General features: G+C 36.9%; 1 protein-coding gene across 3 annotated transcripts; it reads left to right on the plus strand.

Annotated features, from left to right (window-relative positions):
* The first annotated feature begins 1,786 nt into the window (after positions 1-1,786).
* Positions 1,787-25,107, plus strand: LOC144213550 (basic helix-loop-helix ARNT-like protein 1). 3 transcript variants are annotated; one of them, XM_077742083.1, is made up of 20 exons: positions 1,787-1,968; positions 6,340-6,484; positions 7,699-7,762; positions 9,084-9,250; positions 10,769-10,789; positions 10,922-10,954; positions 12,036-12,065; positions 12,216-12,373; positions 13,726-13,805; positions 14,205-14,297; positions 14,493-14,610; positions 15,086-15,235; positions 16,567-16,813; positions 17,691-17,797; positions 18,792-18,942; positions 19,022-19,101; positions 19,206-19,317; positions 19,921-20,014; positions 20,614-20,707; positions 21,490-25,107. In XM_077742083.1, the coding sequence occupies exons 4-20, from the start codon at positions 9,111-9,113 to the stop codon at positions 21,645-21,647; spliced, it is 1,866 nt and encodes a 621-aa protein (XP_077598209.1). In that variant the 5' UTR covers positions 1,787-1,968; positions 6,340-6,484; positions 7,699-7,762; positions 9,084-9,110; the 3' UTR covers positions 21,648-25,107. The 3 variants fall into 3 exon arrangements, with proteins under 3 accessions (XP_077598209.1, XP_077598197.1, XP_077598206.1); XM_077742071.1 differs by having other exon boundaries at positions 1,789-1,968; positions 9,103-9,250; XM_077742080.1 differs by lacking the exon at positions 1,787-1,968 and adding an exon at positions 2,074-2,208 and having other exon boundaries at positions 9,103-9,250.
* The last annotated feature ends 877 nt before the right edge of the window (positions 25,108-25,984 follow it).

Here is a 25,984-nt window from a genome sequence, read left to right on the forward strand (position 1 = left end):
CCAAGTTGTTCCTCCTGAGTACCCTGATCGAAATGAAGTCGTTTCTGGGCCTTCTTCACTAATGCCATGGTGTTGTTAGACCAGGAGATCTTGTCCGTGTTGTTGACCCCCAGGAATTTAAAGGACTGGACCCTGTCTACACATACTCCATTTATGAGGAGTGGGGCCAGATCTGTGCTGTGTTTGTGAAAGTCCAGGATTATTTCTTTAATTTTCGTGGTGTTCAGTGTGAGATTATTCACCGAGCACCACAAAGACAGTTTGTTGAACTCATCTCTGTAGGGCGACTCATCCCCTCCTGAGATGAGTCCGACCACAGTGGTGTCATCAGCCAATTTGATGATGGAGTTAGACTGGTGGGTTGGTGTACAGTCATATGTGTGCAGGGAGAATTTTTAAAAGGTCTGGTTTATTTTTTACAAAATTTTTAAGGAGGATATCAATAAGCCTGGATGGTTGAAACCAGTGGTGTGCCGTCAGAGCCTTCAAGGGATACTCTGCTGGCCCAAGAAATATTTGAATCACAGACTAATGTTAATTATATTGTGTCCATTAATACTTATTAAATAATTCCAAATTGTCTGTTTGCTTTTCCCCCTGGTTGCACTGCTTCCAGATGTATGTTTTTAAATTGAAGCATTTAACCAATCACATTTCAGCCATTATTTGTTGCCGAGGTCAGAAATCTGCCTCAAGGCCTTCACAATCAGTTCTGCAGGCTCTGCTGCATTAAACAAGCGTCGATAAGACTGTTGCTTTAACCACTCAGAATTCGATTTGTTGACACCAAGGCCGGCTCGCGGGCGTAGGGATATGCCATTGCCTTCTCACATGCGTAGGGATACGTCATCGCTTTCACTAACTATGATTGGCTAGTGATAGAATGGACAAGCCAGAGCTACCAAACTGTATCTGGAGCAACCTGCACAAGCAAATATTTTGTTGTGTTGATTTAATAGCGGTTTTGTCAACCCGCAATGGCTGAAGGGGGAGTAGAAATGGATTTGTTTGCATATTTACTGCCAAAGCTATTTTCAAGAAAAAAAAACTGGACATCATTAAAAAAGGTCGGACAACTCCAAAGCAAGCAATCCTATTACAACCGGGAATAAACATTTTCAGCACTAAATTGACTAAAAACGTATGCCAGAAATACGACAGGACCGGCTCAACTTTCAGGAATCGCTTTGAAGGCGATAGAAAATGAGGGAAGAAAGGAGGATGGATATTGTGTTCAGTTAAAAAGGTTTTTTGGTGAGTAAAATATAGCTATATTGTTAAATGATATTTCAATTGTATGAGGTTATTGTTGATTAGTTTTTATGTGTCACAGCTGTAGCTGCAGTAGAGGTTTTAAAGCCATAACATATTTTTTTGCTGAAGGTGTCACTAGGAAATGCACGGACCGCCACTGGTTGAAACAATATGTCCTTTATATTTTTAATGTACTACCCACAGCTCTGACTTTTAAAAAATAACATCGTTTGTAAAAGGGTTCAAATCTGCTCAATTTATATATAGTTTCCCGTACACGCTCAATAAAAAAATGTTCTTTCGCTAACAGCACTGCCACAAAATGGCCGGTAATTAAAGATGCGAGTCCGAGTTGGCACACATTGTGTATTATGCATCTGACGTCTACATACATGTCATAACTATGGTCACCACCAGCACCACAAATTCGCGCGCAGGTCGCCTTTCCGTTCGCTCGACTGCAAGTTATAATTGGTCAACTCTAACGTCCGTTTTGTTTTAGGATCCAAATCGCGTTTCCGATTGGTTAGAGTCGGACCAATGGCGGGAGCGCTACTCCCATTGGTTGGAAAACTAGGTTAGTGGTCCGACAGGCATGACGCTAAAGAGAATCTGGGTCACCGATTGAAAATCGTTTATGTCACAGTTCTTTGACTTTCTATAACACATTACCCAGTGGCCTTAAATGGATAGTCAAATTGTCGCGGACGAAATGTAAGTATAAATGGGAAACTAAGATGCTAATTGCCTATGTTGTATTTCGGAGACTTTTCTGCTTATCCGGGGGCTCATCCATGATGTAAGTCGTCGATGTTTTCCCAGTCCTGGGAAGGAGGGATATTAGCTCGCTGCCCAGTTTCTGACAGAAGAGGTTTCATGGCTTGTAGATGAATGCTGATATTAGTCTACAAGATTAAATATTTGTTCTGGCAAAAAAATGGAATTCACCTAAAGGTTGGGTTTATACATTCATATAGCTAACTGCGTCTTTAAGAAAAACTCTGTTATGCAGTATGTTTGCTAAGTAGGTGCTAACGATCAGGTGAATAATGCTACCTAAAGCTAGGTCGCTAGCTATGTAAACAGGCCTTCGTGGGCCACCTGGAATGGTTTTCTTCGACAGCATCCTCTCTGTTCTGAAAACTTCAAGAGCTGACATGAACTATTTCCACCAAGCGGACGACTAGTTGTCCACCCTAAAGGCCGAAATGCTTTCTTGATATGACGACAGGCTCATATTTGGTCATGAAAATCGTGACAGCGTTGGCACTGGCTGGAAAAAGTGGCGACAGTACTAGTTAGGCTCTCTGCGGATGATTTTTAACCCAGTCGGTGTTTAATTAGGATTGAACTACCCTTAATGTTTATTCTTCCATGGGCCACGAAATGATACGGAACTCTCTTTTAGTCGTACTCTTTTATTGTTTCTTTTTATTTTTTTTTCCTAGTCGTAGCTGACTTGATTCGTTTGTCAGATTTAGCCAATATTACACATTATTGTTCACTATCCATTCATTCATTGGGTGCATGTAACTAATTCCCTGATAAATGAAATAAATTAATACAAATAAAAAAAACCAACAGTTTGCTTAAATTGTTGTTGAGTTCGTTTGTGTTGTGAACCCGAGAGCTCAGTTCTGAACTTTTTTATTTCCAAACCGCTTTATCCTCATTAGGATTGCGGGGGGTGCTGAAGCCTATCCCAGCTGGCTTTGGGCCAGTGGCGGGAGATACCTTGTATTGGTGACCAGCCAATTGCAGGGCACTAGGACAGAGACAACCGTTCACACTCATCTAGGGGCAATTTAGAGTGACCAATCAGCCTGCCATGCATGTTTTTGAAATGTGGGAGGAAACCGGGGTTCCTGGAGAAAACCCACGCAGGCCCAGGGAGAACATGCAAACTCCACACAGGTGGACCGACCTGGATTTGCACCCAAGACTCCCACTGAGAGGTCGATGCGCTAACTGCCGGGCTGCTCAGTTCTGAACTTCAGACGGCGCTTTTTTGTGTCTTCCAGATAGTAATCATAATTTTTTTAAGTTGCCACGAAGTCACACTGATAAGACATAAATTACTGTGAGTCAGTCAATACTGTCAATTGCTAAATGACTTTTCTTGAATACAAAAGTTAAAGTTGTCAATGAAATCTTAACCCAAAAAATGAAGGTAGCCTATATTGTTACCATTTATCCAAAGTTATCTTTATTTGCTTTTTTTGTGATTAACTGCCTTGAAGACATTTCATTAATCTGACTAGTTATACAAATATCAACTGACAACTCTTAACTCTTTGGCTACACTTGTAATCACAGAATTTTACTGTTATATCATGTGTACTGCTGTAGATATTTTTGGCGGCACAACTTGGGTCAGAGTTTTATTTTGGTCACATTTGAAGTTTAGATGAGATTACCTACATCTTGAGAAGCCATAATGGTTGAAAATGTTGTCTTTTGTAAATTGACATTGGTTCATTTGCGCTACACTTGCTAATAATAGGCATTTCTGGCAAATAGCAGGATTAAACAATTTCAGGAAATGTGTACAGAAAAATGTAACCAGTTATGAGAGTACTGGCACAAGAACAAAGATTTAACTCGGGTAATTATAGCTACAAACATGTATATCAAGTAGTGTTTAAATCTTGTTGCTTGCCTCGAATACAAAACATTTTTGTATGGTTATTATTGTTGTGTAGAAATAGTTTGGAGTTCTAACGCTACACTCCTTTTCATTCAACAGCTTCTGATGTTATTTGAAACAGTTTTTTTTTTGTTTAGTTTGTTTTAGCACTTTCGAAAGTATATAAACATCGTGTTATGGGTCATCTTTGATCCAACCAGATCACTGTCCATGCTATAGCACACAGGTAATCTGCAGTTTAGATAACAAATTGTTGGGGGCTCAGGTTAACTACTGTATTTTCTCACATATAAGCCGTATTTGTAAAACAATGCGCACAAGACTTACATCATTGCTATACTCTTTTTCACCAGTATATATGTCGGCAATTTAACATTTACAGTTTCTGTTTTTCAGTAAGAAATCTACTGGATGAGTTACTAACTTTAAGATATTGACCCTAATAATGTGCTTTTGATTCATATAGTATATCAGAGATATCACGTGTGATGATTTCTTGAAAGATTTTCCCTTCAAAGTTACATATTTCTCCTCCTTTTAAAACCATGAATATGGAGGTGAAAATTGTGAATTGGGGTGGATTATATACGATAAATTGTAAAATTCAATGATGTTTAAGGCAATTTTAAGTGTGCGGCCCATCTTATATCCGAAAAAAATATGGTAAACCTTTTCACAAACAGATTACATTGTGTTGCTATGTTGGTATTCAGGTGCTAGTGTGTTTTTCGAAGTGTTGTCTGTTTATTGCTGAATGTTTCTTGGTTTGTGATTAGGCTTGATGTTTTTTTGAATGGGTGTTGACTAGAGTTGGGCGATAAAACGATAACGATAGTTATCATGAAATAATTTGTCAACAATAATGTAAAAAACTTGTTAAAAATGTGCTGACGATAAAAATTTAGGTTACAAAACGGATATGAAACTAAATGGATTGTTGACTATTGCACTATTCCGCGTCAACGCACTCTTAACAGAACAAACAAATTTAAATTAACTTGGATTAATATTTACAGACACATTCAAACATACGTTTGATGTAACTTTACACAAAAGTGAATTCTAATTTTGTCTTAATTTTTTTTACTTTTGTTCTCCCGTTTGACTCCACCCGGACGTTCAGTGGAATCTTTTAAAACGAACGCATCAAGAGTTGTTTGTTTTTGCCATCCCTTCGAAATATTTCTAAAATGATGCGCACAAATGTCCTCACAATTCGATAATGCTCGACCACTTGCCAGCTTGACATGGTGCCTCTCCAGAATCAGAAAACTCTTGCCATTTCGCTAGCATGTCTTTGATATCCTTCTTAGCCAGGTGGCCCCCCTCTTCCACTTACTCCTTTCTATGAGTTCCCGCAACACCTCCAAATGTTCACTCTCCTAGAGATCGATCGAGTGTCATCAGTTTTCCGTGGTGCTCCGCAATTAGATCATTCACATATGATAGATAGATAAATAACACTTCTGTGGAAAAATACATATATATATTTTTTTCCTTCAATGAGAGAGAGACATTTTGTTCATTGTCCGTTCTTTGAGGACTGGGAGAGTAGCAAGTTAATTTAAATTTGTCCATGTTATGTTACAAGTGCTTTGATGTGCAAAAAGTCCCCCCCTCCATCTCTCTGTCATTCTCTCTCTCCCTCTGCAAAATCCGTCTAATTTTAGTACTATTAAACCATTAGTTATTTGTTACTTTGTTAATAGATGGCGAATTAGAACAATTAAAAAAAAATCCAATCTAATATCCTCTTTTGGTTGTTTTTTCAGAGGGTTGGAACAAATTAATGTTTTTAGTTTATTTAAAGGGAAACTTTCATTTGAGTTAAGAGTAAATCGACATACGAGCTCAGTCCCGGAACGAATTAAGCTCGTGTCTTGAGATACCACTGTATTTAATGTTCCTTAGATAGTTGAATGTAAAAATTGAAGTTCAAGTTTTAATTTTGAAGTTATGTTAAATTTGACTTGTGAGTTTGAACACTTGGCTAAATTTTTTTTCAATTTCTTTTTAGTTTATTTCTATGGGAAACTTTCATTTGAGTTACGAGTAAATCAATATATGAGCTCAGTCCCAGAACGAATTAAGCTCGTATCTTGAGGTACCACTATATTTAAGATCAGATCCTTTCTTTGTTGTTAAATCCATGTAAATTCTGCTGGCTTTTTCACATATATTTGACTCGGTCACACTATCTCCTGCTAACCACTCAGTGCTCGTAGATATATTTTATACACGAAAGAGATGCGGCATAGTGCCATGGCCACCTGGCTTTCTGCATCTCAAAATTGTTCTCGTATTTAAGGCGAATTATTTGATCGAAATTTTTATTGTATCTCGAGCATCTCGTAGGTAGAGCTGCTCGTATGCCGAGGTACCACTGTAATAAAATATGTCATGATTTCTCTCTAATTAAGCTTTTCATCTCTTTCCAGAGTTACACTGGCTGCACCTCTTACCTTGGGACCAGATCAGATAGGGAGTACATGACCTACATACCAGAGACCACATAATATTGATTTTGATCACCCTGCTCTTTATCCTGATTGGCCAGCGAAGAAGGCCTGTTTCCGTTTCCAGGTAATGCAAGCATCCTTCTCCTAATATCTTGGTTACGCACTCTCAAATTCAATGCAGTGGAAGGCTCTCAAGATCTTATATTTACCGTATTCACTTGCATATAAACTGCTTTTGTCAGACAAAAAATGCTGACTGAATCGAGGGTACGGGTTGGTTGCGCATAAAAAGACATGCACGAAACTGCTATAACACCATGATGTCGTGGCGCCAAGACGCAAGAAAATGCGGCCGATAGGGTCATGCATTTCAAAATAGAGAAAACATAACAGATAATATGCTAAACAAAATGTATTTTGACGTCTATGAATGAAATTCAAGAAAGATAACTCAATTGTGCCTGTTACTGCTCGCTTGGGGCGCATCCATCTTACCTGGGGCGGTGTGCCAAATACGGTCGAAATCATAAAAACATGTTTATGATTTCTATGGGGATTGGGAGTAATAATAAAGACAGTGGAACAAATTATGATAATTCAATGTAAAATATGCTTCTACCTGCGAAAAGTCCAAATTATAAAACCACATTTGAAACAAATTAATTATGCAATTTGAGTTACCACTGTGCATAATGTATTTTATATTCTATATGCATGTGTACTATACTAAATAAAATGCTAAGCACTACATTAATGAAACTCAACAGAAGAAGACGAGTCTGTCATACACCAGCGACGTCACTCAGTAACAACTAGTTTTCTGGACGACAAAAATGTTCTGAGCTTTTTTTGGTTTATTTTACAAAGAATGTGTTGTGGGTCAGTGAAGTCCAAGCGATCAGAATCAAGCAAATGCAAACATTGTAGTGGAATTTTTATGTTTATTGAAATATTCCAGCCACAAATAATTGAATAATTGACGTTCACTTCTTGCATATGGCTGCTTTAAGATTCACTGTTTATTAGATTTAGTTGGTGTGTTTTAATACACTATTTAGAAATGTAACTCAAAGTTCATGCCTGCCAGGTTCAACATCTATGTCATTCACAATGACAAGGTTTTTCCTGCCCCTGATATACAATGACCCTTTTCTCTTAAGTGATAACCAGTATGTACATTGATTCGTTGTTTATCCTTGTGTTTTTGAGAAATATGGCATAGGTTTCTTAGTTGTTTTGGGCAGCAGTCAAGGGGAATTCTTTATGTGCATTCTATTATCACTAGTTTCAATCACCGGTAATCCTTAAAGCCAGATTGTTTTTGTTTTATGTTTACAGTTGAGGGTTAAAGAGTGGATGGACGGAGATGATTTTAACGCAGAGGCTGTGATGAACATCTGTGGTGAGTGTCAGTTAGTTAATTGGTGGCCTCATTTCCCAAACCTTTATCCATTCATTTTAACTTGTCCTGTTCGAATGCGTAGACATAGCGAATGGGAATCCGAGTCTCTTTATAGCAGTGTTTGCCAACCACTGTGCCGCGGCACACTTTTGTGCCATGAGCAATGGTCAGGTGTGCCACGGGGAATTGCAAGAAGTTAAACAATGTAATATTCAGAGAGAAAAACGAATCTGAATAAAAGGAGATCAAAATGTAACTATTACGAGGTTAAAATCAGTAAAATGTAAAAGTAATCCCTCACCTTTTCACAGTTCAACTTTTGCGCTTTCATTACATCCAAGATTCTTTTTTTTTATTTTTTATTTTTACAAATTATTATTATTATTTTTAAGTTCATGAAAATGTAAAAATCCATGCTGAATCTCGGAAGCAAAAGCAACTCCCCTGTCTTCCGCTTGTTACTAGGACTCAGAACTGAAGGAAAAAATGGTTTCACTATAATTATTCGACCGGAGGTCGTTGATAGGCAGGATTCAGTAAGTGTCTGCGCCCCGTCTGCGCGTCGTAAAATTCATGATTGGCCTGTCACTAGATGACGTCACTAGATGACGAATGTCGCGAGATTGTCCGCACCCCCTGCTGCGTCACTACGGTATTGCATCGACGATCAACAGAGCTCTTACATTGCTAGGATTCTGTAAGTGTCTGCGCCCCGTCTGCGTGGTAAAATTCATGAATGGTTCTTTCAATTGGTTCATTTTTAGTGGTTTATGATTCTTTTTAGGAATTTGGAATCTTACTCAATCACGGGAGTACAAAAATATATTTTTAGTATGGCAGATTAACAAAAAATAGTTACAAAAATATTTGGGTGCATAATTCTACGCAATTTTCCCACAAAAAAAGCATACGATGAAAATAGTCACAAAATTAAAATACAAAACCTGATCAACCGCCTCCTGTCGATTATGCTTACTATGTTACCTTTATTTTTTTAAAGTTCATATTAATGCGAAAATCCACACTGACTCATAACTAGAAGCCAGCTTGCTTCTAGGACTCCAGCCTGAAGGAGAATTTTTTTTTACCCTGTCTAATGGATATAAAACACAATCCCCTACTACTACTACCACCACCACTACTACTACTGTGTTTTATAATCTGATGATAATATATGAAACCATTTGTAAAGTGGGCCATTCATTGAAGGTGCGCCCTATAGGAGGGAAAATACAGAAATTCATATATTTTTCAAAATACATTTTCACTTTCATATATATTTAATGCCTACAGTATGAGTATCAGATAATAATTTCAACAGTTGTGCTATTCTGTCCCAGATGACCTGATGGCAGACCAAAGGATGGACATTACCTCTACAATGACTGACTTCATGTCCCCAAGCTCCACCGACCTCATCTCGAGCTCGATTAGCACTCCTGGCATGGACTACACGCGGAAAAGAAAGGGAAGCACCACAGAATACCAGTAAGCTGAATATGTCAAATAAAACTGGGGCCGTCACTGACCATTTGTTTCATCACTTGTTAGAAGCAATATTTGACAATATAGGCATTACCACAGTGTCTGACAGCCAGTGTTGTTTTTGGTTGCCCTTTAAGTTTTATTCCTTTGAACAAAAATGCCTATTAGTTTTAGACATGTTTTTGTCATTTATAAATTAGTCTGAAAGCCTAAAACGTTGTCATAAAAATATAAAGACCATGATTGTCACTGTCATTAAAATTTCAATTCTAAAATGTATTATTTTTATGTATTTTGTTAAACACATGGTAAACTACCTTTTATAATTGGAAAAAACATTTAATTTTAACCAAAACAAATATATTTTAATTTATGTAAGCCATATTTGTAACTTAAAAAAAGATGACTGAATCAAGTCTACGTCTTACATGTGCACAAATTAGACTTGGCATGCACTAATCTGCAAGGTGACAAAGACGAAACGCCGTAATGCTGGACAATGCGGCCCATACGGTCATTTATTTCAAAATAGAGAAGAGATAAACAGATAAAATGCTACACAAAATTAGTTTTGGCGTCTGTGAATTTAATTCAAAAAATAAATAAATCGTATCTTGCATAAAAGGTGCATTGCATGCAGAGACTTTGTAATTAGGGTAGGACAAAACTAGAATGCTCGCTGTTTGTACTGCTCATGACTTCCTTTTCAAATTTGTCCATGTGCGTGGATTTTCCCTTCATAGTAACACATTTGTACTCCCTATTAAAACCATAAATGTTGAAGTGAAAATTGTGAATCGGGGGGCGTCTTATACGAGAGAAATCGTAAAATTCAACGATTTTAAGGCAGTTTTAAGGTTGCGGCTTATACGCGGGGGTGGTCAATATGTGAGAAAATATGGTATTTATTATATACACAGTCAATATAAAAGTGAAAGTAAGAGTCAAACGTCTGAAAAGTATTAACTTTATTTACTCCATGTTTTATTAATAAAATTAGATGTATTGACGTCGTTAAAACAGTGACGAGTGGTTTGCTTATAAAATGTTACATGTTATACTGGAAGTTAAAACAACATCCGCCTGCAAGAGGAGCCACTCTTTTGATGCACACTCACAAATAGGATTTCCGGCTTCCTCCAACACGTGCATCTTGTTTGCTTGTCATATAGTCAAATTATATTGAGCCTTGCAGTTCACACAATGCTCAACCTTTGACCTATGTGGCTGGCTACATGTTAACGTTGTTATTGTTACATCATGGTCTTTTATCCTTTTCCACACCCCCAAGTACATTCTTACCTTTAATTCTAAAGAGGAAAGGGGAAGCAGACACTAAGATTTTTTTTTTTTTGCATCTAATAGTATACCACAATTACTAGCACTTCCCATGTTAATACCAGTTACAGCTGCAACAAAACAATATTTAATATGGTATTAAAGTATATATTATAAATTGTTACCACTTGCAACAGTCTGAAAACGTAATCAAAACTGATCCGTAAATGTCTTTCTTTACAGAATCGATGGCTTCTCATTTGAGTAAGTTCAAACATTCAGCAGTTATTAGCCACCATATTTCTGTTAAATAGCAAGAAAGTTAGCATGCCATACTATTTACACTTTTGAATGTTTTCAATTGTTTGGTTAACAAGTAATCTCTCCTTTTTGTAGTGATATGGACTCCGATAAAGATAAATTGGGAAGGTAAGTTCTCATTCTTACATAAAATGTTACAATTATTCATACTATTTTGAAAAGAATAAGAAAATATACTTAAATACATTGACATTAACCCTAACCATGTGCCAGCGTCAACTAACAAAGCAGCATGTTAGCCTTCATCAAGTGACTTTGTGTCAGGTTCTTATGCTGTACTGTATTTGCTAATACTTACCAGTAGTCTTTATTTGCTCAAATGCAATCTAGATCTAATATTTGAAGCGGAGAGTATTGGCTGTCTTGATATCACACCAGATCATCTTCAATACTACTTAGCTCATGCTATTTTGCAGTGGCGGTCCGTGCATTTCACATATAGGCCTTCAGTAAAGTCTAAAATCCAACCCACAATAACTATCTTATGGCTATAAAGCCTTTATTGCAGCTACAGTTGCGGCCCACAATAAAGCAATAATAATAGCCTCATAAAATTGTAATGTTATTAATGAATATAGCCATATTTTACTCCCCAAAAATCCTTTTTATTTGCGCACAAAATCTGTCCTCTCTTCTTTCCCCAAGATTTCCATTACTCTGTCATACAGATTATTTTCAGTTTCAGTTCCATCAAGAAGTTATTTTGTATCGCCATTGAAGCTAATGCTGAAAGTCGAGTCTGTTCTGTCGTATTTCTGGCATTTGTTCGATTTAGGGTTGAACAGATCCGTTCCAGGTTGTAACAGTTTTGTTGACTTTGGAGTTGTCCGACCTTTCTTAATGATGTCTAGCTTTTCTTGAAAAGTCTGTCTTGAAAATGGCTTTGATGGTAAATCTGCAACCAGATCAATTTCTTCTCCTCCAGCCATTGTGGGTTGACAAACCTGATATTAAATCAATACAACAATATATTTGCTTGTGCAGCTCGAGGAGATCGCCATACTTAAATCAATATATTCAATAACAATATTTCAGTCATTTTTGTTAGAAATTATTGGTGTTGTGGAGGTATATATTTAATTTTAAAATAATTGAAAATTATTATAATTTTTAAAAGGAACAGTATGAAAATAACAATGGAGTATATGTATTTGGCCATATTTTCACTATGCATTTTTTCTTTTTTCAGCGACCAACCAGGGCGAATAAAGAATGCCAGGTATAACTTTCTTTTCTCTTTAACTTGACAACGCGTTCGTCTTAAGTCGTCAGAATCTAATCACTGTAGTACAACTTGGACTAAAAATATAATACATTTCAACGTGGACAGTATGTGCTATTGTTAACTTTCCTCTACGCTTCTAAACAGAGAGGCTCACAGCCAGATTGAGAAGCGTCGAAGAGACAAGATGAACAGTTTTATTGATGAATTGGCATCATTGGTGCCAACATGCAATGCCATGTCCCGTAAACTGGATAAGCTCACAGTTCTTCGCATGGCTGTTCAGCATATGAAGACACTCAGAGGTTAGAATGGACTGCATCACTCGAGGCTTGCATTTGGACAAAGTCCATGTTTTAGTTTACTAATCCTAAAAAAAAAAAAAAAAAAATGGTGTACATTTTACACAGATTAGCTTTTGTATTGACCTCGACCGGTGGCTCTTAACCTCTTTGAGGCTACCGAATCCCACAAGTTTCATATGCGGATTCACATGCAACATAAAGCTAGCACACAAACATAAACACTCATTTAATAAACACATCATTAAGATTTCAGACAACATTAATCAACATCAAACATTAACATTTTATGATTTCTTTGAAATTTTATTTTGCACCAATTTTATAAGTCACTACTGGTTCTTTCTTACTTGCTTCTGCTATGCTAGTTGATGAACATTTTGGAGGGAAAAAAAACTATTCAAAACGATTGCCGTTGACGACTAATATTTCTGAAAATGCACAAGACAAACGTCGTCAAAGTGGGAACAAATAGTAGACACTTTTTCAGGATGTTTTCTCCACAAAGTCGTAAAGTTTGTTTATCCCCCATTTTTTCTAATTTATGCTGTTGCTGCCTGGTGGCTGCCTCCTCGTTGAATTCTTCGTGTAATGCGGAGCGTTACATTTACTCAAGATCCGTCTTGGTGCACATCAACCAACTAACTACTTAACGTCCGTATTACTGACCATAATTTCACCTACTGATGGCTGCGGTGTAGGTCGCAGCACTCGACCGCAGCTGCCCCAATCATAAGTTTAAGCAGACAATGGGTTAAAGAAAATGGAGGGTTGCTGCGAGACAGCCCATGAGAAACAAGTACATGCTGCAGTGAGCTTTTAAAGCGAGAATCTTTACATCCATGACAATGTTTTCAAAATAAAATAAAGCATAAGGAATGCATGTACTTTTTGGAGTTTTTTGTAACTTGGATATTGTTCTTATCTCGAGCTACTCATTTGCATATAAAAAGTGTTTGTAACCTGGAAAATTGGCACCTGGAGGCATTCGTAAGGTATGACTACAATCATACCTTACGAATGCCTCTAGGTGCGAAAAAATTAATGTTCTTGCTCTTTCAAATATTTTTTAATTATTATTGGTTATTGTTCAGTGAAATGCTGATAATTATACAAAAGACAATGATTTTTAATGACACTTATCCTCGCTGCTAATTGGTTGTCACTTTGCTGAATGGAGTGTTTTTATTTTAAATTGTGCCCTGTGTAAAAAATGTTGGCGTTGTAGAAAAAGGATATGCAATGGGATTTGTTAAAATTTGTTTTTGGTTTGCGATACTTGAATTGAATTGAATGCTTTTATTATCATTATACAATTATAACAAGATTTAAACTACATTTTTTATTTTATGCAGGAGCAGCAAATCCCTATACAGAGGCCAACTACAAGCCTTCCTTCCTTTCAGATGATGAGCTGAAACATTTGATATTAAGGGTGAGTGCTACACTTTATATGCAGTTCTGCCCTTTACAAAATATAATATAAATATACAGTACTGGGTGATTCAAAAACAATGTGCCAAAATCATAACATATAACCAACAAAGATGATTCCATTTTAAACTCTTTAAAATAAGCATTTTTTTGCTACAATTCTTTTGACTGACAAGTACCATTGGAAAATTTACTCAACGTAATTAGCGGCAATTATGAGTATCTCTACTTCTCCCCCTCAGACACACAGTATATTAATATGTGCTAGCTTCGCACAGCTTTTAATTGCTGGATTTGTTTTAGTTAACTAAATTAAAAGAGAAACATTACTAATTAATGTAGTAAACTAGGTGAAACTGCAAATTCTAAATGTTTTGTGTGCATGTGTTCATTGATGCAGGCTGCTGATGGTTTCCTATTTGTGGTTGGATGTGATCGTGGAAAGATTCTTTTTGTTTCTGAATCAGTTTACAAGATTCTTAACTACAGCCAGGTATGTATTGAATGTTTGCAAAATACTGGTGAATAGATTTAAAAAGCTCACCGTGATTCCTCTTCTCTCATACGTGTACAAAAACTGGATTTTGTTTAACGGAAGATGCTCAACAGAACTACAATTTAACATGCAGTAAATTGGAGTATGACCAAGTGTGACTGTTTACGTTTGTTTTCTGTTATCTTCTTTCAGAATGACCTCATAGGTCAGAGTCTCTTTGATTACCTTCATCCTAAGGACATTGCCAAAGTCAAAGAACAGCTGTCTTCTTCCGATACAGCCCCCCGTGAGAGGCTTATTGATGCTAAAAGTAAGCAAATTCCTTATCATTGTGTTTTGAACACCCCTGAAACAAATACAGTGGTACCTCGACAGACGAGTGCCCCGTTATACGAGCAATTTGAGATCCAAGGAAAATTTTGAGCAAATATATCCAAGTTCATTTAAATTTGTTTGTTATGTTACGAGCACATGCTGTGAAAAAAAAGTACCCCTTCACTGGTGCTCTCTGTCGTGCAATTCGCCGAGCAACTTTTATTTTCAATGGCGTAAGGTCGCAAGGGGCTCACATTTCTGATAAAAATCTATATTTAATACAATTACTAATAGGCAAAATTACGACCGGAGGTCTCAATTGTGCTGAAGGATTAAAAATAATTCTACATCTATTGTAATGGAAATACGATGGACTGGATTAATTTTGTTGTAGTCATGAAAAAACATCCTGAAGTGATCTTTTATTGACTCTCTGTGTTTTGTGGCATTTGTTTTGTTGTTTTTTGCAGCTGGTCTTCCAGTGAAGACAGACATCACGCCTGGGCCGTCAAGACTATGTTCTGGTGCCAGACGATCATTTTTTTGTAGGATGAAGTGCAACAGGCCGTCTGTCAAAGTAGAGGATAAAGACTTTCCCTCAACCTGCTCTAAGAAAAAAGGTAATGTTTTGGAAAAAAATATTTTGTATCACTGTATTTCCCATAAATGCAATTATTTCAAATTCACATCATCAGCTTTACATTCACTTGATTTAGCTATCTCATAAAATCATTTCTTTCCCTGCATTGATCCCCTTTTTTTCCTTTTTAACGCCACTTCCTCGTTATAGCCAGGAATCACGCTTCACTTTGCACATGGATTACACAATAAAGGGAGTTGGCCTTTTAAGTGCATATTCATGTAGTCTAAAGAAACAGGGAGAAATTTTACATGCCAAACCTTGATCATAGTAATAATTAGACAGCCTATGCACAACCTAAAATCTGTTTTTGTTATTAAAGCTGTAAAAATAGTCATGGCAATTGGTACTTTGAGCAGATATGTAGTTTTCCGAAGTAGTAACTTTAAATCTTGTTTTTTTCAAACGTACAGTAATCCCTCGAATTTCGCGGATAATGTAGACCAGACATCCAATAAATATGAAGTAGGATCACCTTTGTTGTTACTACCATACTGTTTTCACGCCTATACAAAACTAAAAGTACAATTATCAAAAAGTTATCTGATATTACAGATATCATTATATGAAATGACTTCTGTTTATCTAGTATAATCTATTTATAAGTATAATCTATATATTTTAAAAAAAAGTCAATACTTTAAGTACTGTTCTCACACTGAAAACAGTTCCTCTCCATTTAATTTAAATAATACAAAAACAAAAAACTGTTTATTGGGAGCTTTGGTCCCAGTCTTAGTTTTTCAGATTCGAGAAGCATTTTTAGGAGGAGCCTTTGCGAGAGTAAGATGTTCATAGGGAGTTGTGATCGCTGTTTCTTTTATGGTACAAAAATGCTTTTGTACAAGGACATGATTACGCTGTCAAGGCGATTGCCATATTCAATGGTGATGACCATGTTGTCATCAATCTCTGGGACAGTTTGTTTCAAACTGTGAGCCATATCAAAAAATTCTTGCCGATTTCTTGAAGTACCAAGACCACATTGTTCATCTTAATTGCCGTCATTGCTTTGGGGGAAATTAAACTTCCACTTTACTCCTCTGTGCCGTGCAGCCATTTTACCTGCCCTGCTGTCATTTTTCACAAAGGACCTGAACATAATTTATCCATCAGTGCTTATGTACCCAAACTTCCATACTAAAGTCAAGCAATTATATCATAAAACCTACAATTTATTCAGTCATCATACTAATACAAAAATAAATATATATTCATTGCATTTCTTGGTTGGTGATAAATACTGTGGGGAAAAATAAATGTATAAACTTGACATCTTTGTGACTAATCTGACTTGTATTTTCATTACAGATAGCCGCAAGAGCTTCTGCACCATCCATAGCACAGGGTACTTAAAAAGTTGGCCGCCTACAAAAATGGGTCTCGATGAAGACAATGAGCCTGACAATGAAGGATGCAACTTGAGCTGCTTGGTAGCCATTGGTCGGCTGCACCCGCATATTGTCCCGCAGCCTAGCCTGGCAGACATCCGAGTGAAGCCCACTGAGTATGTTTCCCGTCATGCCATTGATGGAAAATTTGTCTTCGTTGATCAGAGGTAAGCCAAGAGAATGCAAATCAGCAACGTAATCATTTATCATCGTAATTGTTGATTTTCCATTGAGCTCAACTATATTTTTTATTATATTATCATGCACAATTAGTTTTATAGACTAAATAGACACTTTCATAAAAAAAAACTTTAATTGTACAGGCAATTAGTCAGTCAATGAGTAAATCCATTAAGTGAAAAAGGCACACACTTTTCACCAAAGATGAGTGGTCAGGGATAACATACACTTCTTACTTGGCAAAAATATGGATTGAATAGTGCACCAGCCCTTTATGCTTCAGATTTTACCTGGTTTATTATTTGATACATTTTTACAAAAAGATCTAATTTTAGCAGTTATTGTGAAACATTGGAAACTATTTCTTGAGATCTAAATTGCCTTACAAAACTGAGATCAACCAGATCCATTACAGAGTCACCGGTTTGTTTACAACAGTGACCTACATAGAATCCCGCCCTGCTGATAGAAATGAGTGTACCAGGTTATGACGCATATCTTCGTTGACAGAAATATATTTCTCTTCCCCATTTTCAAACTTTATTGAAAAAGCAACAGGGATCCGCTAGTGGGCACTGCTATAGAGCCGCATGCCGCTGTAAAATTTATGGTTGCCGACCCTCGATCTAGTGGAGGCATAACGCAACCACCCCCAATCGCCACTTCCGCCGCGTCTGCTGTGCCTTTTAATGCAGTGCAACCTTTATGTGGAAAGTTTTAAAATAGGCCATCTATTGAAGATGCACATTTTAGCGAAGAAAACACGTTACTCTTTGATAAGAATCTATCATTTAATAAAGCATAAATATCTGTTAGTGTGACATTAACTGCAAAATTAAGTTTTCTTTATTTTCTCTTTAACAGAGCAACAGCAATCCTCGCCTATCTGCCTCAGGAGCTTCTTGGAACTTCTTTTTATGAGTATTTCCACCAAGATGATATTGGCCATCTGGCAGAGTGCCACAGACAAGGTATTTGGAAACGCATTAGTCTTAATAAATCAAATCCACCATTTTCTTTTCTTTTTTTTTTAATCCCAGAAATCTTTTCATCTTTTCAATATAGCTGTCTCAGATATCTTCGAATTGCTCTCTTTCGATTTTTTCTGTAAATCTAGAGATAAAGGTTAAATAATTGGGAGCATATATGCAGGCATTTTTTACACCTATTCCTCCAAAAACCAACAAAGAACCACATTCATCGGCAACTAAAATGTTAGTTGCCAGCCATCTGCAACGATTTTAATTAGATTTCATATCTGTGAAGCCATAGGCAGTTAATATGCTTAAATACTTCTAGACACCTCGTGTAGAAGCAACAAAGACAAATTGGTCGGACATCTTTAATTTAGGTCAAATCCATAGTTTAAATCCAAAGGTTTGATATTAATACTAGTTTGGGAAAAAATATTGCACATAAACAGTAAAATGTAATTTAAAAAAAAGAACCGGTCAGCTATATTTAAACTAAAGCTTGTTTTTTTGCAGTTGCGCAGTTTCTGGGTGTGATGACAAGTAGGCTTTTATTGTTGATTATGACGACAGAGCCTATGTCCTGTTATTATTATTAGTATTATTATTATTATTATTATGTGCAATTTTTTTCAGTGCATTCAATTTTGTATGGTAGAAAAAAACAAAATCTGAGTAAAAAGAATTTTTTTGGAGCAATCTTGTACAATTTCATAAAAATCGGGGCTTATTATTTATCTGTCTAGTCTTGTATTTGACAAAATTATTGCCCTGGTTAATGTTCATATCTGAACCCATATTTTTTCATTCTTGCTGAGCACGGGGCAGTATTGTGAAATGGCGTTTTTCAAAAGACAATATGTTGTTTAAGTAGGATAACTTGCACAATTGGTGGTTGTCTAAATACTTATTTGCCCGACTGTATGTGTTTGTGTGTGTGCGTGTATATTTCTATATATACACACATTTAATTAATTTATGTGGTATGTTGTAGTGCTGCAAATGAGAGAGAAGATTAACACCAACTGTTACAAATTCAAAATCAAAGATGGTTCTTTCATCACGTTGAGGAGCCGATGGTTTAGTTTTATGAACCCGTGGACCAAGGAAGTGGAATATATTGTCTCCACTAACACCGTTGTGTCGTAAGTAGCAAAGGGCAAATAAAGGACGTGAAAAAAGTGTTTCAACAGATGACTTCCATATATGGTTGTTTCTCACTAGGTGTCCCTTGATGGAAGGATCAGAATACACTCAATCTGCTGCCTCCCCACAGAGTATGGATAGTGTTCTAACTTCAGAGGGTAAGCTGACAATACTTCTTGGCACACTACAGGGTGCAACAATGAACATTAGTGATTCTTGAGTGGAAAAAAACTAATCTCCATTCCGTGTTTCTTTTGAAAAGTCGGTGTAGGAAGGCGAGCATTGCAGACTGTGCCTGGTATTCCTGGTGGCACAAGAGCAGGAGCTGGCAAAATTGGAAGAATGATTGCAGAGGAAGTGATGGAAATCCAAAGGTAAGACAATATTACTTTTATAACAACATACTGTAATTTGGTGGCAAAAAAAGTAGTAAAATAAAGAATTATCGAGAGCAGTCAACCAGTGGCTCAATGTGTAAAATAATGTAATTATTTAAAATACATGGGTTTATAGGTAGCATATTCCTTTTTGGGGGGTAGAGTTTATCTAAAATTTATTCTAAAAAAATATATTTGAATGCTAACAGGTCGATTGTAATTTAGTAAATAGTAAAACGTTTTTAACTGCTTTAATATAGTTTCATTTATATTGTGCCTTTAATAGATGTTAATTTGTGATTTATCCCTGTCAAATTTTTCAACTAAAAGTAAGATTTTTTTTTTCTCTCTGGAAATTATAATTGAAATATTCAATTTACATTACATCATTCACTGCCATGTCCTCAGAGTTAAAATGGATTTCATATATATCACTGTCAATTGCAATTAATGAAATAACTTAATTTGATAATATACATTCATATACAAATATTGACATTTGAGGAAAAATAATAATCAAGACCTCAATCTTAGACCTTATTGCTCAACACTTGTTTGAATACACTATTAGCTATTTACATATCATACATTTGATTGCAGGATCCGAGGCTCCTCTCCTTCCAGCTGTGGTTCGAGCCCATTGAACATCACTAGTACCCCTCCGCCGGACACCTGCTCTCCTGGAGGAAAGAAGGTGACACGAGTGCACACAGTCACACAATACCTACTCCAGAAGAAAGGCCTGATGTCCTAATCAAGTTATTCATACATGGCCCAACAAACTAACAAAAAGGCACTTGGAAATCCAATGCGGACTGATCAACTGGGAGTCTCCTTCCAAAAATAATTGCTTGAGAAATCAGTCTGCAATTTTTAATTAAAAGGAGGTTTGATACTCCAATTTTCATTGAATTGCCAAAGAAAAATACATCATGATATAGATATAGATGTAGCTCTAGGTACAGATACAGATAGACCTGTATTCTATTACAGATAGACCTGTATTCTATTACAGATAGACCTGTATTCTATTATCCAGTAAAATATTGCTTCTTCTGCGCTGAGTGCCACCAATTACAGCGTCGCAGAAGCGGTGCCCTAACTTCTGCAATTTTTAATCTCCTGTCTTCCGCTTGGGAGTTTCAGCATGAATTGTAACAGTTTTATCACAATTGTTTCATACTTAATATTATAAACGCAATGAACTGAAGCTGCGAATGTTGAAGCCGCGAAGTGGCAACGGATCACATAGTGTTATCTGATACTTAAGCCTATGGTGTGTTATGTTTATAGATTCATAATGGAGGAACCCCTGAGCTGGGCAACACTGGGATCCTCCCCGGACCTGATTCCGTCGGCTATCCCTACTCCAACCAGTCCATCATGAGTGAGTATTACAATTACATATTCATTACAGTTCCAACTCAATTACAAATTATATTCCCCAAAAATTGGGACCTCATAGATTTTGAATATAAATTGAATGCAATGATATGGAAGAGCCTAAAATGCAATATATAATTCAAAATAAAACAAACGACAAATTGAAATTGTATCTAACAGTTGAATTTTATCTGACCGTTGTGAAAGGTGTCAGAATAGAGTGCTCTATGAAGTTATTTTCCCATATAACAAACAGCTAAACGACAATTTACGCTAAATAGGTCCATGGGTGACATGATTTAGTGTAAAAATAGCTTTTCAGACTGAAAGTCTCTCACAATGGGTCAAGAATTACCAATCCCCAAACGCTGCGCGTAAAGATGGTAGGGCAATATCACCAACGTGCTTCCCAGCAATGTGTTGTTATTTGAAAGGGTTAAAGCGAGTCGTGGCTGATTCGATAATTTTTAAAAACAAACTGGGATATACTCGGTTGTGAGGCATGCGAAAGCAGCAAGTTCCGACTCGGAAGCTGTGGCAGAGTTCATTAACACCTTTGGTCATAGCACAACACAGGTGTTTGTTTCGTGAGCCTAGTTCATTTAAGTTAAATGTAAAGTTTATGTTATGTTACGTAGTGTCAAAAAAGTGTAGCAAACTGAACGTGTTGCCCTCAAGTCTCTCTCCTCCAATGCTGTTAACCTTTTCTTATACAGAAGACCCTGCATTTTTCGTGCACGCTCTTTATCTTCATGCTCAGACTCTAATCGGTATGCCTCGTTCCAGGCGACAACTCCCACCTGAGTATCGATATCATGGACGAACCTGGCTCCAGCAGTCCCAGCAATGACGAAGCAGCCATGGCTGTCATCATGTCCCTTCTGGAGGCGGACGCAGGCTTAGGCGGCCCCGTGGACTTCAGTGACCTACCTTGGCCCTTGTGAAGAAACTCAAGGATGAGACCGAAATCCGCTTCCAGCACCAGAGCCACCAGTAAAGACTTCAGTCAAAAGGAAATGATTTGCCTCTCATAGTTTCCTTTTTCTTTCCTGCACTTTCCTGCCAGCTCCACTGCAAAAATCTCATGGCAAACCAAAAGATGGAAAGAGGAGCACAAGCACCTTTTCAGTGAGCATTGCATCCGCAACAACCAAGTGACACTACGAGTGATCATTGGAATGGGGTCTTTCTTTAAGCTGCCAGGGTAAAAAACAAAACAGCCAAGTCTGGCACATTGGTGGGCTCAAGTCATGTCCACTTAAGATAATGTGTGGAAACTGGCACATTTTACCCTATGGATCATTATTGCTAAGAAGACACTTGACTCCACAATTTCCACATGGTGTATTCCATGTCTCCATATAGCAAGGGAGACATCATGCTGAAACTTCCACTTGTTAAACTGCGCATTGCGCCGGGTTTGATGGACTCCTTCTAAAAGTTCCCCATTGCTTAACTGCGTGCATTTGAGTGGGCAATCTTGATGGAGAAATATATGTCATGGCATTTTCAAGACTCTCCAAACAAAGACCACCTTAGAATTTAACAATTTGAGTAGACTGAAGGGCATTTAGGTTTAAAATTGCCCCCACCCCATCATTTTTTATGTTAGCAAACGGTCCCGTCACAGACTTTCTGTAAATTTCTAATGAACGTCCAACTGTGTTTTCAGTCGCTGAACCATTTCAAGACATCTAAAAAAGCCCATATTGTTATGATCCTGGGTTGGGCCCCAAAGCAGGCAAGATATACAAGTCGAGCTCTTGGTGAACCTTTATTAGGAATATGCTTGGTCAGCAACAAGGGCGGGGTCAGTTAAAGTAACGTAGACTTGGAACTAGTATTCCTGATGCGTAGGTCTGTCCGTGTCCTGGGTAATTGGCCTGGCGTGGTCCTTCTCCGTTCCTGGTCTATGGCTTGGCGTGGTCCTTCTCCGTTCCTGGTCAATAGCTTGGCGTGGTCCTTCTCCGTTCCTGGTCTATGGCTTGGCGTGGTCCTTCTCCGTTCCTGGTCAATAGCTTGGCGTGGTCGAATACCTGGGCATAAAAGGGTCGTAGAATCTAAACATGGAACAATGGGGTTTTCACGAGATAGTACTTCAGCAAGCTGAAAAGACGATCCGGTACATGGTCCAGTCTCTGGTGGCCTTATAACCTGGCAGACCGTTGATGGCCTCCACCTGGCGCCACTCCGCTCGTTGGGGCTGTGCCTGTGATTGGTCGAACTGGCACACCCAGCCACCAGTCTAGTCGGAGGCCTGACACATATTTGTTTTTTTCTTTCTTTAAATAAACCAACGAGTTTTAGAGGCACATTTAATAAACAAAAACAGTAATACTACAATTTCAATTTTTTGAGGGAGTATAAATACATAATGTTTAAGTTTCTAATTGTTAATTTTTGAGAAACTAGAAACGATCTGGCAAGAAGTCTTAACATTTAATGAGAACAAAGTCAAATTGAGTTATTGTATTTGTGGCTTTTCAACCCTCGTGTAATATAATTTAAAAATTTTTTTTTAAATTAAACCAAAAAAGTCCAAGCTCACATGTGGGTGAATAGTGTAATGTTGGAAATTTTAATTGTATTTGATCGTGATTATTTCAAAGGAAAACTTGGTTCTGTAATAGTGGATGAAAGAAAATCTACAAATATTTTTACTTTCATTTTCTAGTATTATTACACGCTACTTATAACATTACAAGTTTCTTATCGTAAATTTCCAAATGTGATCTAGCATTGCTTAATTTTTCTTGCTAAACTACAAGTAAAATGTTTTTTTTGTGAATCAGCATGGCCCTAAACTCGTGTGAATTTGGTCCATTTAGTGGGTAAAACACTAGCATACTACATGAAACTGTCACTGTAACACTTAGGGGAGTAAAATAAACTCCACTTAAAATCAATCCGAGTGCGTGGAATGGGAGTATTTCATGAATGTGTGTCATTAACAATGTCCTCGAGGGTATTTTGTTTTTATTTGAGAATCACTATTGAAATCTCACCAATGTGACCTCTTTACCCGCCCGCCTCGAGGTAGCGGGATCATAAAAAGGCGTTTTATTTGAGATAGGACGCTGTAACACTAGGCAAGAAAAATGTCATAAGTGAAAAAAAAAATTTTTTGGGGCGAATTCTGAACTTTTTTCCCCCAAAATTGAATTCTCATTCAATAGAATGAACAAAATCTATAATGCACAATTATTATTTTTCTGGGATATTTTTTTGCTTTATTAAAGGGATGGACAACACTCACCAACCATATTTAAGTATTTAATTTGTAAATTTGTCAGATTTTTTTTTTTTTAAACTTAAAGAATTTCCCTGATTTTGCGAATCAGTTGTAAGTCCACTTCTTGCATAAATAGTGCAGCCTTCGCCCATCAAACGTCCTGAACACAGTGGCATTATGAAACTAGCTCATTTTATTTATTATGTATGAAACAAAGGTTGTTAATTGACAAGAAAAGTCAAAAAAATGTGGAATACTTATTTACTTAATTAGCTAAAAGAGCACTGGAATTTTCAAAGCTCCCCCAATACTAATTATGGCTGCTTCTACGAAAATAAAAACTTTTAATGTTTTTACCACTATTAAACATGAGAAAAAATATATATTTTCAATTGATTTAACAAATTGTTTTTTCTGCCAGAATGCACATGATAAAGGTGTTGTCTTCTCCTTTAATGCCGCAGTGTCTACTCAAAAGTTGGGATAAGTTTTTTCCATTGTTACCTGGATCAACCGTATAGAAGATAAATGAATGTTTGCTTGCAAATTCCCAAACCCTATGAATGCTATTCTTACAAAACACTCAATGTTGTTATTGCCCCATTGTCTGTTTCCCTAGAAGCTTCACATTATTTCTGAATAAGAGAAAAATATTTTGTATACAGAGGGGAAAGTCAATTCAGTTGAAGAAAGTTGCAAGTGGGCTTTTACTTCAACCCCAGTGCACTCCGAACGCAGTTTTACAAGCCAAAGGCGAATTTACAAAATGAATTTGTAACATGCCACAAAAGCGAGTTCTCTTCACACGAGCAGGTTTATACTTTCTATTTATGTAATTACTGTCTTAAAGTCTCTGTATTCCTGTTTGCTAGCACTGCATCATCAGATTGTTAGTGCACCCCCAATTCCAAGCGCTCCTTTTGAGACAAACTAGGAGACAAACAGACCAGTGTCAGGTTGTCCACTTTCTGCTGTAGTGCTTTTTTCTGTGTTTTTAAAAGCTAGACACTACATTAAAGTGTAACCCGTGTCGATTACTCATCCCACTGGGACAATGTATCAAACTATAAATATTATGTTAAGAGTATACTTTATGGAAATATATGACTATGATGAGTGTATTGTATCGCAGTGAAATATTTTTAAAATAAAACTTCATTTCTGTCAGTTCATATGTGTCTTTGTATTATTTGGAATTTTCAGCCAATCAAAAACCTAACCCTGCCTCTGGCCCGGAGTCAGCTAGGACAGGCTTCAGCACCCCCCGCCACCCTAATGAGGATAAGGCGGTTCAGAAAATGAATGAATTAATTTATTCCGGCGGGAGAGTGGTTTGTGCAGTGGTGGTTAAGTCTGGTCCTCGAGAGCCCCTATCAAGTCTGTTTTTCTTATCTCCCTCTCTCATCGGCCTCACAATTCTGGGTCTCCCTTGCCTAGTGTCCATAGTTAGCTGGCATTCCCTTGGATAATATAAGAAATAAGAAAATATATACATACTGTATTTAGATGTCGAATCAAGTGGGCTTCTTTCATTAAATCTTTGCAGTGAGTTTGAATGCACCCTGAGAGTCTCAGTTTCTTTGTTGATTCCGTGTACCAGCCAAACCTCCATAGAAGAAAACGAGCACATAGGTACGAGGTCTCGAGCCAACGCTAACATTACCCACATTATTTATAACGTTATTCACCTTCAAAACCGCTCATCTTGTGATTCCCACCTAAGATGACAAGATCAATGTCGAGAATAGCACAACTCGACCACTGAGCAAGCAGCCAAATGTGATAAATTAGTTCCTGACCTTTAATCTTACAGACATCCTGCAAATTTGGGAATTTGACCTTTGACCTTATCACCTCAAAATTTGATTCCCTCTCTCTCTAATATATATATATATATATATATATATATATATATATATATATATATATATATATATATATATATATATATATATATATATATATATATATATATATATATAGATATATAGATATATAGATATATATATAAATATATATATAAATATATATAGATATATATATAGATAT

Source organism: Stigmatopora nigra, chromosome 2 (genome assembly GCF_051989575.1).
Source record: "Stigmatopora nigra isolate UIUO_SnigA chromosome 2, RoL_Snig_1.1, whole genome shotgun sequence".
Classification (NCBI taxonomy): Eukaryota; Metazoa; Chordata; class Actinopteri; order Syngnathiformes; family Syngnathidae; genus Stigmatopora; species Stigmatopora nigra.